The sequence below is a fragment of the Notechis scutatus genome, chromosome 4 (genome assembly GCF_049901735.1).
Source record: "Notechis scutatus isolate UNSWTSFEM ecotype Mainland chromosome 4, rNotScu1.2, whole genome shotgun sequence".
Lineage (NCBI taxonomy): Eukaryota > Metazoa > Chordata > Lepidosauria > Squamata > Elapidae > Notechis > Notechis scutatus.
The window spans coordinates 120424246-120439374 of record NC_142012.1 but is presented as its reverse complement, the minus strand read 5'-3'; the positions used below and the strand labels follow the sequence as shown (position 1 = coordinate 120439374).

The window sequence follows — 15129 nt, the reverse complement described above, 5'->3', positions numbered from 1 at the left end:
TCTTAGTGCTATGCCAACATTTCTGGTAGTGATAATTTGTACAACCATTGGAGTAAGATTAATGGAGGAGATATATTAGTTGTTTAACAGATTACCTTTGTTTTTATTTATATTTTTATTATGGTTTTTAATAGGTTATTAAATTTATAAATATATGTACCAAATATGAGCATCTGTGTTTACTGAGGCATTGATTTAAAGTATAAACAGGGAAAATTTTTCTGGCTATGCCTTTTCTCTTGTGCCATTGACACAGAACATATGATTAGAGATCCATTCGAATGTTCTTTTTCCTGAAAAATGGAAGAATGGAGAAAACAAACCTGTGGAAGAATTGCTAAGACCACCATTCAGAGTGGATGAAGTTGGGGCCAAGTTGTTTGGAACTCCAAACACTGCAAGAGAAAGTAACAGAAATAAAAACTGTTGAAAATGTAGACATCAGTCCACCACAACCCAAAGTTCTGGAACTGGGGGTTGAATAGCTACAAGAAAAAGTGCCTGTGTCACATCTCAAATGTGTGACCCAGTCATTTTTTTTCTTGTAGCTATTCAACCACCAGTACTGAAACTTTGGGTTGTGGTGGACTCATGTCTACATTTTCAATCCTCAGATGTATTGGGTCTCTTTTTAAAAAGACACATCCCCTAAAGAAGGCATGGAAAACATTTGATAAGAAGATTCTCATCAGGTCTATCTTTTCCGGGTCCTTTTTTAAAAAATCACAGCCCTTTTTACACACACATCTCCAGTCAGCCTTCCTTACTTTCAAAAGTCCTGACAAAAGTCTATTTTGATTAAAATAATGAGCAGCTAACTAATCAAAGTTTTCAAACAGCACCCATGAAATTCAAGATAGACTCTCATTATACCATTCTGATAGTTTGTTAAATTGAAGGGACTTGGAATTCACCCACTCTGCTGATTCTTACCAGATGAGAATAAATTATTAGAGACAGCTGATCAAGTAAAAACTGGCCCTATACTATGAAAGACTTTACAGGATCTTTAATTTCACCCAAAAGTCAACTGGCAGCTTTTGGAATAATGGTGTCACATTATGATTCATGCCACAACATTCTGGACAAGCTCTGGTTTTTGAGTTGCCTTCAAAACAGCCCCATGTGGACATATTGCAGTAGTCCATTTGTTAGGTGATTAGGGTATAAGAGGACCTCCCTACTGAATAGTAGAACAGATATACGCATGAATATATGTCTATGGAGATTCTTAGTGATCCAAAAGGTGCTTTTCCAAAAAGCAACTGGACTTTGTTTTTTCTTGAAGATGTTTCACTTCCCATCCAAGAAGCTTCTTCAGTTCTGACTGCAGAAGTCAGAACTTCAGTCAGAATTGAAGAAGCTACATGGATGAGTAGCAAATCATCTTCAAGAAAAAAACAAAATCCAGTTGCCTTTTGAAAAAGCACCTTTGGGAATGAATCAATATGAAATCCCTTTTAGCCACAGTTGCTCTCTGTTCCTTGAGCAGGAGTTGTGAATGCCAAAAGATTCCAGATTGCATGCCAGTCTTGAGTAGAGATGTACAATCCTATCCTAGTCTAGTAATGAAAGGTCACTAGGATAATGGAGGGAAATACCCACAAATACTTGGTCTTGCTAAAATTGAGTTTGAATGTGTTCTAAAAACTAGAACAGGGCATCAATGGCATCATTTAGTAGGCCACATTGCAGAGACTTTTATAAATGAATGTATACCTGATCCAGTAGAATGGGCTGCAGTGTTGATCAAAGATGAACTTTGGGTCATGTTGTTATGGTAGCCACCAAGAGATGACCCTGCAGGCAGGGTGGAGGACCACATGTATGATGGGAGGGCAGCATTCAAGATTGTTGTGTCGTAAGTCCCTGACACTGGAGGAAAATCAAAGAACATTATCCCAAATTGGATTTTAATACTATATAATTATATACAATATATAATGAGGGTTTTTAATGTTCCTTTCATATAAACCAGATAAGACAACTTGTAAAATTCTGGTATCTAAATTTTGTAAATATTCTAGTCTCCTGTAAGTAAAGTTGAGCTTTGATGAATGAGGAGAAAGACTATTGATCCTTTTGAACTTTGCTATTGAAAAAAACAGGTGCGTCATAGAAAAAAAAAATCAAGAGATGCTCACTCAAGATACACATAACCAGGCTTGTATTATCATATTTTGGACACATTATGTAAAGTCCTAGCTCTCTGGAGTAATCAATAATGCTTGGAAAAGTAGAAGAGAAAAAGATGAAGTAAATGAAAAAGGAGGATTTTCCTTATTATGCAAAGTTTTGCCAAACATTGAATCATAACTTCTAAAATGTGAATAATCGAAATAGATATCTAGTATGCATGGTATTATTGCTTAAAACATAAAAATATACTTTGCAAAATATAAAATACAAAATATTTTATTAATATTTTATATTTTGACTTGTCTATTTTGTCCACTTTGAGGAATATGAATACACAGACATATACGTACGTGTGTGTGTGTGTACACACACACACACACACACACACACACACCTCTTCCGGAACTTCCAGGAGGCCCATTTTTTGCCCCCCCAGCCTCTAGAGGCTTTCCTAGAGCCTCCGGGAGATCAAAAATGGCCTCCCTGGGCTCTTCCAGAACGTCTGGGAGACTCGTTTTTCCCCCTCCCCAAGCCTCAGTGTAGGCCCTGTACTTACCTGGAATCCAAAATGGGCCGTGTGGGGACTCCTGGGAGGGGTGGGGCAGGGCAGAACCAGCCTGTCATCAGAACTACTGGTTCATCAAACCAGATACAAAATTAACATCCGGTTCACCCAAACTGGCCCAAACCAGCTGAGTCCCACCCCTGGGTAAAACTAGAAGGCTTCCAACATCCCATCCAATCTTATCATTCTATTATTCCTCAATGATCTCAAGAATATATTTGTAGCCCCTTCCTTGTTGTTTTAATAGAAACCAGTAGCTTCCCCAACAATTCAAGCTTCTCAATGGACTTTTAGTTCATTGGATTCAGCACAAGTACCTGATTGGGAGCTTTCTGTCACCATTTTGGTTTCAACAACAGCTTTCTTTGGAATAGGGAGTGTGCCTGAATGGGAACGAGTAGGGCTAGCACTCGCCGATCGACTTCCCCGTAAGAGTCGCTTGACATCATCCAGTTCTGTCCCTAAAGGAGCAAAAAAGATACCGGGAACTTAACCACATAAATTGTCTTCAGATATAAACTGTATCTGAAAGTACAATGAATTGCTTAATTAAATCAACTAATTTCCATACTAAGTATGAGGTTTTATATTTTGGTCAATAGATGGATCTGAAACCAAGGGTAGTGGCTTTGATGGATATCTGAATTTGAACATTAAGTGAGAAGGAACTTGATTCTGTGTTAACTGCCTTTTTCAATACTTGTATTCTCTTTTATCACAATCATGCCATATATAATTCAGTAGCCACTATAATTATTCTTGCTATCTATTTCTATTCCCCATTTCTGGGCAACTGGTTACTTTGATGATTAAAAGTATTATATGACATACCCACAGGGAATTGTAGTTGAAGAAAATGATTACTGATGTCAATTGTGAATTGTTTACCAAAGATGCAACAACCTTTGTTCATATTAGGAACATAGACAACAGCTATAGCACTTACACCTGGTTGATGGAGAAGCACTCTGCAACCGCACTCGGATTTCACTCTCTGTGCAAGACAAAGGGAAACAAAAGGCTCATTTTAGAGTAGATGTGTTGGTTATCTGATCTCCTAAAGCTGCAGTGTTCATTGTTGAATCTATAGATGAACATGATCTACTTCATTATATTTAGTTATATCTGATTTCTTCCTTTTTAATTTTCGTTTGCTACTTGTCTATTACTTGTAATTGTTAGTTCCAATACTGATAAGGATTCAGAAGTCAGTTTTATCAACATGCATCTTCCAGTTCTTTTATCAATGAACGGATCTGTCAGTTCAGAGAAAGGAAGTAAAAAAGAAAGCAAAGAGCACTCTGTTTTTATGTATATAGTGGGATACATTGATTAGATATTAGAAATAGTTCAGTTGCTGAAATTCCTTATCTCCAGTCATTTTTTTTCCTTACTATATCTTCTGAAAGAGTTGCTGGAAAAATTGTGTTTGGAATTACTTTCAGTTTTAGACAGAGGCCAAGAGTCTGATGATAATATTGAAGTGTGGGACCACATGGTTATGTTGTATAATTATTTAAAGGACATTGAACTTAAAGCATCATTAGGGAAGTATATTTAGGCAAAATAATCAAAAGCAAAAAAGAAATACTGGGATAATAAACACTGTACAGTTAAACTAGAGAGGAAAAACTGAACATACTGAACATTTCCTATAGATAAGCAAACCCAGCCATTTCAGTTTATTTCAATTTTCTTTTTCTTATAAGTGTTATTTAAAATTTTGAAGAAAAAAAACTAATACAGAAACAAGTAAATAAATAAGAAAAATGATAAAAGACAAAAGTGCAAAAGAAGCTGAAAGGACAATAGAAAGAAAAGCAAATACAAAAACATTTATAGTTGAAAAAAGGCTTACTTTTTTCTATTATTTAATTTTTTCTAATAACCTAAACTTATACACACAGAGAGAGAGAGAGAGAGAGAGAGAGAGAGAGAGAGAGAGAGAGAGAGAGAGAGAGAGATGTTGTCTTTTCTTTAATCAAGAATTAATCAATTGAGCTTCCTCTGAAAATACTATCATCTTCACTATGTTGGGTTAATGTTGAATCTTTCTGCTTTTGAGCATATGACAATCGTGCTACAGTTGTCATATATAAAAACAAATTCCATAACTTCTTTTAGAGGTTGTTATCCCAAAAGAAAAGTCTCTGGTTTCAATGGTACTGTTGACATGTACATTAGTTTTTTTAAAATTCTGAATTATTTATTTACCACTTCCAAACTTTTTAAAGCTTTTTTGCACATCCACCATGCATGTCAAAATGTCCCTTCATATTAATAATTCCAGTGTAAATTCAAAATATATAAATTCTAGACAATTTTTCTTTGACAAATACCAACAGAGTTTCTTTGAATTTTTTGAACAGCAACTTGCAATTCCAAATCCATCTTTTTCAAATGGAATAAATATTTAAGGATAGTTGGGGACAAGGTAAAGGGTCTGTGGCCCGGCAAATCAATTTATATATATAGGAGCTCTTACCTCGGGTTTGGCTTCGTCCCCTGGTAGCAGAAGAACCTATAAAAGAAAAAAATAACTCTTTGAAATTTGATTTGGAAAAAAAAAGAGAGTAGATCTCTAAAAACTAACAGCAATATTGCTCAATTTATATTTAAATATAAATTGATATGCAAAATAATCAATATACATGAATCAATTTAGATTCTCAGTGAAGGTGTTCAGCATCTTGCCTTTAAAAAAAACAATACCAACTAACATATCCCTATTTAATTTAAAATAGAGCTACTTCTAAGCATTATTTTATTGAGTTACAAAATAATATAGGATTGCTGATACATTTGGACTTTTTCTCCATTTGTTATTAATAGCTTGTATGTTTGTCTTTGTGGCTGAATATATATTGTACAATGAATTGGTGCTCGGATTCCTTCAACTTTAGGAAAGAAAACAACTTGCCATGAATGTAGTGAATAAGCAAGAATTTCATAAATTATTTTTTCTAAATAAAAACCATAAAAAGGTGTATATATTCATTCATTTGCTGCCTGCAATGGAATTTAGAAGTATAGGTCAATAGCATTTATTGAGCAATTATTGCAAAGGGTTCTATCATTAGAACAGAAAAGAAGAAATGTAGGCAAATCTGTATCACTTTCATAATTCATTTCAGTATCTATATTGATACTAAGGTCATTCTCAAAAATGGAAAATGTACCAAAATCTTTGCGTGGAAATTCTGGTGAAGAATTTGCACTGGAGCTTCCTGAAAAAGAAAAGTTTAAATTAAAAGAAATTTGAAAACATTATTATGTAGTTTACTCCACATACTAAATTTCCATCCTATTACAATATGTAATAAAGCTTTACTTTAAAACTTATACTGTGCCTGAAGAACACATGCAGAAGTTTTATGAATTAGCCTGCAACAGAAGTGAGTGTACTGCTTCAATGAAACAGAGATGAATTAATATCATCATTGGAATACTATACTAAAAAACCACATCTTAATGAAAATGCCTGCAAAGATCATGAATGGAATTGTTCTACTGAACAACAGATCAATCCAAAATTTACTGAAAAGAGCAAGCCATACAGTATCTGGTTCCTAAGAAAAGTTGGGATTATCAGTTAAAATTGTCCTAACTCTGGTTTCTTTGACATTCTTTAAAATCATTTAACCCTGCTTCTTTTTATGATACCTTCATATGCTGGATGGTGGGTAGCATAAGTTTTTCGTTCAAAAGTGGAGCCAGGTGATTTGGTAAGAGTGGAAGAAGGAGAGGTGGCTTGCTTGTAGGAGGAAGAGGAGGTATTCATTCTAGCACTCCCACCTAGAGATGAAACAAAACCTCCTCAGATTCACATTTGGTGGATGAATTGTGTGGGAAATGATGTCTTTTCATCATTTAACTGCCCTCTTGTTTGTCTTCTCTAGATAGCCACAATGACATGAATTTGATCTCTCTAATTCTAAAAAGATCATCCTACAATCAAAATACCCCTGGAAAGTGACTAGCTTGTGAAATACAAATGACTTAAAAAGTTGTTCAGTAGACACTGTTGGCTGACTTCTGTGTTAAATATAGCAAACAAAATATATAGCAAAATGCATTGATAAAACACTTAAACTTTACTTTCAAATATTTTTTGACAAATAAAAATGTAATTTTTTCTTAAACTCCTTTAATTCCAGTGAATTCCTTCAGGGGAAAATCAATTTATATGTGAGCTGTCTGATGTACAGTGTAATAAAGATGTATGCTTCACTGGATGTCTGAGGTAACAGATACTGGCTGTTACATGCTATCTATATAGCAATATAGTGTATAACATTATATAGCAGATAATATATATTAACACACATACTTTTACTTTGATATATAGTATATATGACTGTTGAATAAGACTTTTAACATATTCCTCAAAAGGACTAAGTAGCATCTGTGTGAGCTTTGGAAACCTTATTCAACGCTGCCACACAACTTGAGAAAGTGGGAAGGGGTGATTTCAACTGAATAGCTCTAAGTAGACAACATATAATTCTTTTGTTAGTTCAAGGTCATGGAGTGTGGCGCAGAAACAAAAAGGAACTTAATTTGGGATTGGTTCATGTGATGTGATGATGAAGTTTTAGAAAAGGAGCTTGGGACATTGTGGAAAGTTCTGGGTGTTCTAGATGGCAGTATTAATAAAAGGTACTTTTGGTGCGGAGTCTGTTGGATGAGGTGCGGGGTGCGTGCTTTTTCAATGTCCTATATCAGTTTCCTGAGGCCTCTTACCAATCATCTTATTCCAAATTTGTTTATTTATTAATATATCAAAATCAAATAACAGTTAAAAAACATATTACTATCAGAAGTCTCTATGGGTTCATCTAAAACATTGTTTCTTAAAGTATGGTCCAAGGCCCTGAGGTGTCCCCAAGATCCTAACTGTATTTTATTTATGTTAACATCTAATGGGTTTAATTTTTATACAATAAGTAAATATTGCAAAAAGTTTAAAAAAGACTGGAAAATAATTAACACATTTTAATCATTGTTCCAGCTTCCCAATGTTTATATACTTGAATAATTATTGTGGTTCCTTACTAGTGGAAACTTCAATTTTGTTTCCAATTTCTAACAGCTTCAAAACAGTATGTGGCTTGTCAAAATCCTTAAATATCTTTAGATTTTTGTCAGATCTCCTTACCAAAGAATAACTTAGATCTATGAAGATAAGAACAATGCGTAAATAATAGGAAACTGTAGCTGGTGTAAAATACAACAGTAACCCTGCCAGGGTAGAATGAATGAAATACATTGTGTTAGTTGCTAGAAGATTCCCTGGCAAAATGTCATTACTTTTAGAGCCCTAAATCCATCAGGTAATGCCTTGCCAGAACTAAACTGCTTATTCAGTCTAGTAATAGAGAGGGCCTGTTCAAATTACCTCATTGCAAAGGAAATTATATGTGGGTGAGATGGTCAGCAGGCCTTCTCTGTAATAGCTACTACCCTGTGGATGCTCTCTTTCTAAAAGCATATGCAGCCCTCCACTTTGCTATAGATCCAGAAGGAGGTTAAAACTGATTATTTCAATGAACATTTGGAATAGTCGACTCACTGTAGATCGATCTCTTACTAATGAATGTTTGCATTTCGTATGAAAATAAACCTCATCATCTCAATTAAGAAATGCCACCCAATATCTATAAGTTGTATCTTTATATTTTTATGATAATCACTCTTTAGTAAAGAATCAAAAGAGTGTATCATTTTTCCCACTTCTGACATTTTCTAGCAGTCAGCATCTCTGATAACCCATCCATTATTTGGTCTTTCCATTCCCATGTATGACTTTCACTTTCAAATTCTTATTTGCTCTCATATTGAAAACCACTTACTGGCTGTGGTATAACTGCTGCCATGGCCATATGCCCTCCTTTCCATGCTGCTCCCTCCACTATAAGCTGTTGATTTATGTCCACTGCTACCAGCTCCTTCTGTCAGAGAAAACACAACAGTTTGTGAGTCAGAAAAGGCAAGAGATTCAGCACTGAAACAGATTCAGCAAAGACATGTAATAATTTAGGTTCTCAATATTTGATCATTATTAGTAATTCAAAATGAAATTAATTTAAAAAGGCATTAATTAATTAAATTAATTAAAATATTCAACCACACAGTGTTTGGCAATATTCTATCTTGAAAAAGTCTTGGAGCATTAATTCTACAATTTTGTAACGTTTTCATACAAAAATTACGAGTGATGCTATTCTGGCACTACTAATGCAATTCCTGCACTATAAATAACTTTTATGTGAAAACATTACAAAATTGTAGAATTAATTTATAAAATTTTTTCCAATGATGAGTTATTTATCTATATATGTATTGAACTAATTTATATAATCATCTGTATTGATAACCAGAATAGTTTAAAGTAATATATTCTTTTATCCCTATGTTTCTCCAAAAATAAGGTTAAGGCTTTCAACTTTCATCTCAACAACCTTATGAAGTAAAATAGGAAAGAATTTTGTGGCAACATAGACAATGACTTAAGACATTCTTATCTTTAGATGGTACTTTAGTTATTGCAATGCAAATAGTAGAGGCAAAAATGCTAGATGTAAACTAGTTATTCTGGTCAATATTGCATCCATTCAGGTCTTTTCAATTTGGTAACATATGGAGAAGTTTCAAAATCTAAGGTAACTAGCACTCTTGTTTGTTGGAGAATATGGATGAAGGTTGTAGAAAAGTCATGGGAGAAATCTACCCTGTCAGTGTCCCTTTGTACAAAATAATTTATAAAAACATAAAATTTTCTTCTAAATATTCATTGACCTATATTAGTTTCAGAAAACTGACACATATTTTATGTAAATATTACAAAATCACATACATGCACACACACACACACACACACACACACACACACACACACACACACACACACAAGGGGTTAAGACAACCCATAACCCAACTTGATAGTTTTTTTTCCCTATTCCTCAGGCAGCATTTCAAACAATGAACTCAAGAACCAATCTTTCTTTCCTAGTTTTGTATTGGTGAGTTTTGGGGAATCAGTTATTTGAGGGACTTGTGAAAACAGTTCCACAGAGCAAAAATAAGGTGCAGGGATGTAAGCATGGCCAATGCAAATGCTTTTACTGCAATTACTTACTTGGAGGGAGAGACGTCAATCTGGTGGTAACTGTTTCCGTAATAACTGAAAAGAAATTTAAAAAGAATAAAATAAAATAAAAACTTACAGGGCATAAGGTGCCAGAAACCTAGGCTACCAATTCTGCTGTGATAACTAGTATTATCACTGAACAGAGCTTCTTTGTCAAAATTGTCAGACTGAAATGAGGAGAATAAATGTACTGCTTTCAAAATGATTTTGAATATTTGTGACTGATTCCACAAATAACATTTTGGTAATTTAGAGAAAAGCTGAAAACTCTTCTTTATAAGAACCTTGACAAATCATAACAAAACATAACAAAATGATAAATGTTTAAAGTTACCAAACTCCGATATATTAAACAAGCAAACTGGTGAGATTTCTTTCAATGACTTACTCCACTCTAGGTAGTTCCTTTAGCTAGCTGGAGGGGGCAGGAAAGGGCAATAGATATACTGTACTTCTAAAGTACAAGGTTATTGACATCCAAGTTTTATATTTTCTAGGAATACCTATTGAATGCAGAGGTGTCCTGAGAAAAATGCTGATTCTAAATATTAGCACTTTGTTTTGAAGCAACTTTAGAATCATCTTTAAAAAAAAAGAAAAAAAGATAACAGCTCATGGAACCTAAAAGATATTTGAGGACACGGTGATGTCTATATGCTCCATACTATCTCTACTGTAATATTTTGAACAGCCTAGTGTCAGAGATATGTTTGGGCTACAACTCCCAGAATTCTCAACCAGAAAGCTTGGTGTAATTAAGTACAACATATGCATGGTAATATATACAGATTGATGGAGGAAAGTGAATGTATGCTTTTACCCAAGATTGAAAGTGGGAGATAATGTAAGGGTCCTGATATTTCTAAAAAATACTTACGTCTCTCTGTAACTTCAGTTCCATCCCGCTTGTTTTTCTTTGTTATGGAATCCATATCATTGCTACTCACATGTGAAGAAGGAAAGTAAAAATTAACACATATCCAACAGTCGAGTTGCAAGTACAAGCAAAGCCTCTTTGTGCTAAGTTCAAGGAAATGCAATTCACATGTTTTCATAATTACTAACCACTTCATAGGGACTTTTACAATCAGAACACATGATGGATCATGAAATAAGATACAACTTTGAAATGTTTTTTTGGGGGGAAGGGAGTTAATATATTTCCTATTAAACATTCATTATAAATGTTCCTTTCTATTAAAACACTTCGCAATAGCTTTCTTAAGATAACCTGTCCAGAAAGCTTGCATTTTCAAACTCCTAAACTGGTAATTATTCTAGTGAAGTTTCAAGGCCAGGATTTTTGGAGACAGTTAGCAAGACTGGCTGCATTCAAAACAACCATAATCTGGTAAAAGGTGCAAAAGATTTTGCTACAGGCCAGTGTATTCCCAAGTTTGACAATGTTCAGATGCGTGGACTTCAACTCAGAAATCTCAGCAGTGGCCAAATTACTGAGGAATTCTGGAAACTAAAGTCCATACAGCCAGAAGTTGTTAAGTTTGGCAAATGCTGCAGCAGGGCCATCCGGTGATAATTTATGAATATGTAGCCAACTTTTATTCACAGCATAGTAAATTCATAGCATGAAAAAAAGTTTGAATTAATTTTTGTATAATGCATGAAAAACAGATTGGTTAATCATGATATAAGGTGATCAAAACCTCATGACTAACAATCTGTAAGATTGATCACAACTAATTTGCTATTACGAAAGAGAGAAATATTTAACAAATTACTTTTTAAGCTCAGAAACAGAAGAAACTGGTGGGTGAGACACAGTTAACCATCACTTCAGGAGTTCTGGGGGGCTTTTATGTACTTACCTTAAGATGAATTCTATGTCTTTGTAGGGTTTTTGTTCCTTTCTTACATCTCAAGAGGCTCTTAAAACAAATCCCTCCAAATCATCTAAATCCTTAATCCATTCACAGATCATGCTAGCTAATGGCTTGGCTTTTGTTTCTCCAAATAAAAGATGCCTGAAGCACCTAAGCAAGCCCACACCTTCTTCATCTTTGAGTCATATTCAAACTCATACTATGAGTTCACCCCAGACAAGCACTGACAGTGAAGGAAGATGCTTGAAAGATGCACATGAAATGGTAAAACCCTGGAGGCAAACCTAGTTCAGTCCCTGGGGACATTGTGAGCTTTCAACTACATCCCTACCACATTATTGTTGATTGTCTTTTTAAGCCTCTTCTTCATAAGCCTTTCTTCGCTTTGATTGGGTTTCAGGACTCTATTGAACAGTGGTTAGAGCTGCTTGCCTCAACTTGGTCTCTAACAATATTTATATAATAACATGTATAACTTCCAGTCAAGTTCCAGAGAGCAACAAGTTGAGGAGGAAGCAATCACATTTCTTGATCTATGCATATACTACCCTTGATCTTAGTCAAAAGGCTAAGAACCTTTTCTTAGGAGTTTTACAGTGTAAATTCTGCTTAACACATTAAACATTCAGATTCTAGGCTATTCACATATAAAGTACTCATCTAAGGAGCCTCACAAGACAAATGTGGATAATAAGGATCATAAACCTATGATTTCCTGGGCTCTTTTGAAAAGGGATTGAAATATGTTAGAATCAGATCTTAACTCTAAAATAAAGATAAACTAAGGATCATTATTCTCCAGTTTATCTGAAAATGATGTTCTCTGCTCTAAAAAAGGTAAATATATATCTACTAATTATTGTTTTTTTGGTCATGGGAAAAATAATAGTCTCTTCTAAATAATATATAATGAACTGTATTTTGGCTGTCAGTTAACCCTCTTATTACTCATTGGTGTAAAGGTATTATTTATTTATGTATCATATTTGCATAGCTGCCCATCTGACATGAAAGTGACTTTGGGCATGGTGCAGACTGGAAGAACTAAGTCCTTTCTGCTTTTGATGCATTTAGTAAAAAGGAGCATAAATTTAAGAATATTTAGGGGTTTTGCTTCTTCTCGGGAGCAGAAGATATTACAATCCTTAGAAACTGGATTCTGCGTATAGCTATCCAGATAGAATAAACTCTAGCTTTTAAGACATAAATTAGTACTTATCTTGGGATGATAATTTTTTGCAAAACAACTTCAAGTCCACTAGGCAGGGCCCCAGTCTTTCAAATACAACAAGGCTTATTATATCAAATCCTTTAAATATGACCATCTACTTAAATGTATCAGGATTAATATTAAATTAGCTGTATTCCATGTATCACTATGTAGGAAATTAACATTTGTGTGAGATTAAGTTATAATACAAACAATAGACCAGGAGGCCAAATGCATTCTGTTGATATGTACACAATGTTGGTTTAATGTACAAAATGTATACTTTTATAATATGCTAAACCTAACATATACAACTAATCTACTTATCTGTGCCTAATAATATAAGTAACAATGCTTAGCAATCTTACAAATTTTCATTTTACCCTGTGATTTCTTACAGCCCACCTTTTCCAGCAACAAGGCAATATTGCCAAAAAAAATTCCCCAACTTTTACCTTTAAGGACTGGGGTTTGTGTTCCTTTCACCCTGGGTTTAATGTCCTTTTATTTTACACTTGATCCTAAATACTCTTCCACTCCCCAGTTCTTAAAATTCAGTAAGTCCTGCTGAAATTTTAAATTAGCACTGTATTTTTTTCCTTTAAATGAGCTGCATCTGTGGCTCTCAGTCAGTACCTGTTGCTTAGTCTCATCTAGAGAACAATCACACCAACTAATAAAGTGTATGGAAAGAAAGAACTCTCTGCTTTATCAGTTCCATAATAGATAATGGTCTCTTATTTTCTCTTTGGTCATAACTGATGCATTGATTTAAAATTCATAGAATATCCCATTGCTCAACATATCTGTTAAATCAGCCTCTTTTCTCCTGGCACCCCCTAGATGGGTTGGGAAACTAATTTCCTGAATTTCAAGCCAAAAGCATATGATCTCTCATGGATTCTGGAGACGGTAGTCCCAAAACATCTGCTGGGAGCCAGATTGCGAGAGGCTGGTTGTTGTACCACTTTAAATCCTTTTTTTTTTTGTTTTGTGTTCTTTTTTCGCCAACAGAAAATTTTACCTTCTTTCAGCAAAAGCTTTTTGTACTTATCAGAATATATATAACCTATACTATTTTCATATTTTTGATGAAAAAAAGATCTAGTAGATGAAGGTGCATGACGAAGGTCACATGTCTTGAGGACAAGGATGCTACAAAGAATACTTTGTTTATATCTTTTAATGACAATCCTCGTTTTAATTATGCTAAGAGTTCACTACTTCAAGACTGGCTTTCCACATACACAAAGAAAGAATACATTGCTCCAGGGTAGTGAAAATAATGAAACTTGTTTACACTCTTTGGAAAAGGTAACACATAATCTCTTCACTGCAAAAGAATTTTGAGTGTTTGTAGAGATACAGGCAAGTACAGTATGTACAGAAACAGAATACATATCCATAATACACAGAACCAGTGTGCTATAAGTACATATCAGAAATTTATAAATATAAATATGAAGAAGTACTGTCATATTTCCTTCCTTGAAATGCATCTCACAGTCTTTTTTCCCATCTGCATATTAACTAGACACCTCTAATTATGGCTAAAATATTTGCCCTTCAAAAAGCAAATCAGCCCAACATATACTCATTCCTCTGCATTAATAGCTGTTAGACATTTTGATTTTCAGTGTCAGTCCCTGTTAGTTGTTGAAATCTTATTCCAAAGAATCAGAGGGTGGTAGAAAGTGGATCCTTTCTGATTGATTCTTTGCTTGTATTGCATACCTGAATTCTCCTGGTAATTGCTACTGCTTGCTTCGTGCCCAGTATTCCAGATGTTCCACAAGACCACAAGTGTAGCAGCACTGCTTCAGTGGTAAGTTGTTTCTGAGTGATCCTCAAAGAATGCTGAATTGGTCTTGTATTTAATCTATTTTCCCCACCCTTCCAATGGGTAGGCTCTGTTTCCCAAAACGTTTCTCTTAAACAAGTCCTGACAATGGTGTATCATAGTTTCCTGCTTTACTCCACCCTATAAATTACCTAAAACAGCAGGCGAGAAAGAAGGCCAAAAAAAAAAAAAAACCTGCCTCCAGGAATCAAATTTAACTACAGGGAAGAAGAACAGCAACTTAAATTCAAAAAGATCAGCCATTTCAAATGTAAGGAGAGTTCTGTTGGATAGGACCAAAGGTCTCTTTGCTTCAGCACCATTTTTATTGGGGTGACATCAGTTAGCATATGAATGCAGAATCAGTTGAATCTTGAAACACTG

General features: G+C 34.5%; 1 protein-coding gene across 9 annotated transcripts in view; it reads right to left on the bottom strand.

Annotated features, from left to right (window-relative positions):
- COL17A1 (collagen type XVII alpha 1 chain) overlaps nucleotides 1-14855 on the bottom strand; it is a 76476-nt gene extending 61621 nt beyond the window's left edge. For 5 of the 9 annotated variants that reach the window (XM_026690366.2, XM_026691042.2, XM_087964596.1 and 2 more), the window contains exons 1-11: nucleotides 14640-14778; nucleotides 10732-10793; nucleotides 9843-9887; nucleotides 8557-8655; nucleotides 6368-6499; nucleotides 5884-5931; nucleotides 5190-5225; nucleotides 3651-3698; nucleotides 3022-3165; nucleotides 1720-1875; nucleotides 324-395 (exon numbers count right to left, since the gene is read on the bottom strand). In XM_026690366.2, coding sequence (XP_026546151.2) covers nucleotides 324-395; nucleotides 1720-1875; nucleotides 3022-3165; nucleotides 3651-3698; nucleotides 5190-5225; nucleotides 5884-5931; nucleotides 6368-6499; nucleotides 8557-8655; nucleotides 9843-9887; nucleotides 10732-10786 — 835 coding nt within the window. In that variant the 5' untranslated portion in view covers nucleotides 10787-10793; nucleotides 14640-14778. Of the gene's footprint in view, nucleotides 1-323; nucleotides 396-1719; nucleotides 1876-3021; nucleotides 3166-3650; nucleotides 3699-5189; nucleotides 5226-5883; nucleotides 5932-6367; nucleotides 6500-8556; nucleotides 8656-9842; nucleotides 9888-10731; nucleotides 10794-14639 lie in introns of all 9 variants that reach the window. The other 4 variants (XM_026692366.2, XM_087964600.1, XM_087964597.1 and 1 more) reach the window with 3 other exon arrangements.
- Between the last annotated feature and the right edge of the window lie 274 nt (nucleotides 14856-15129).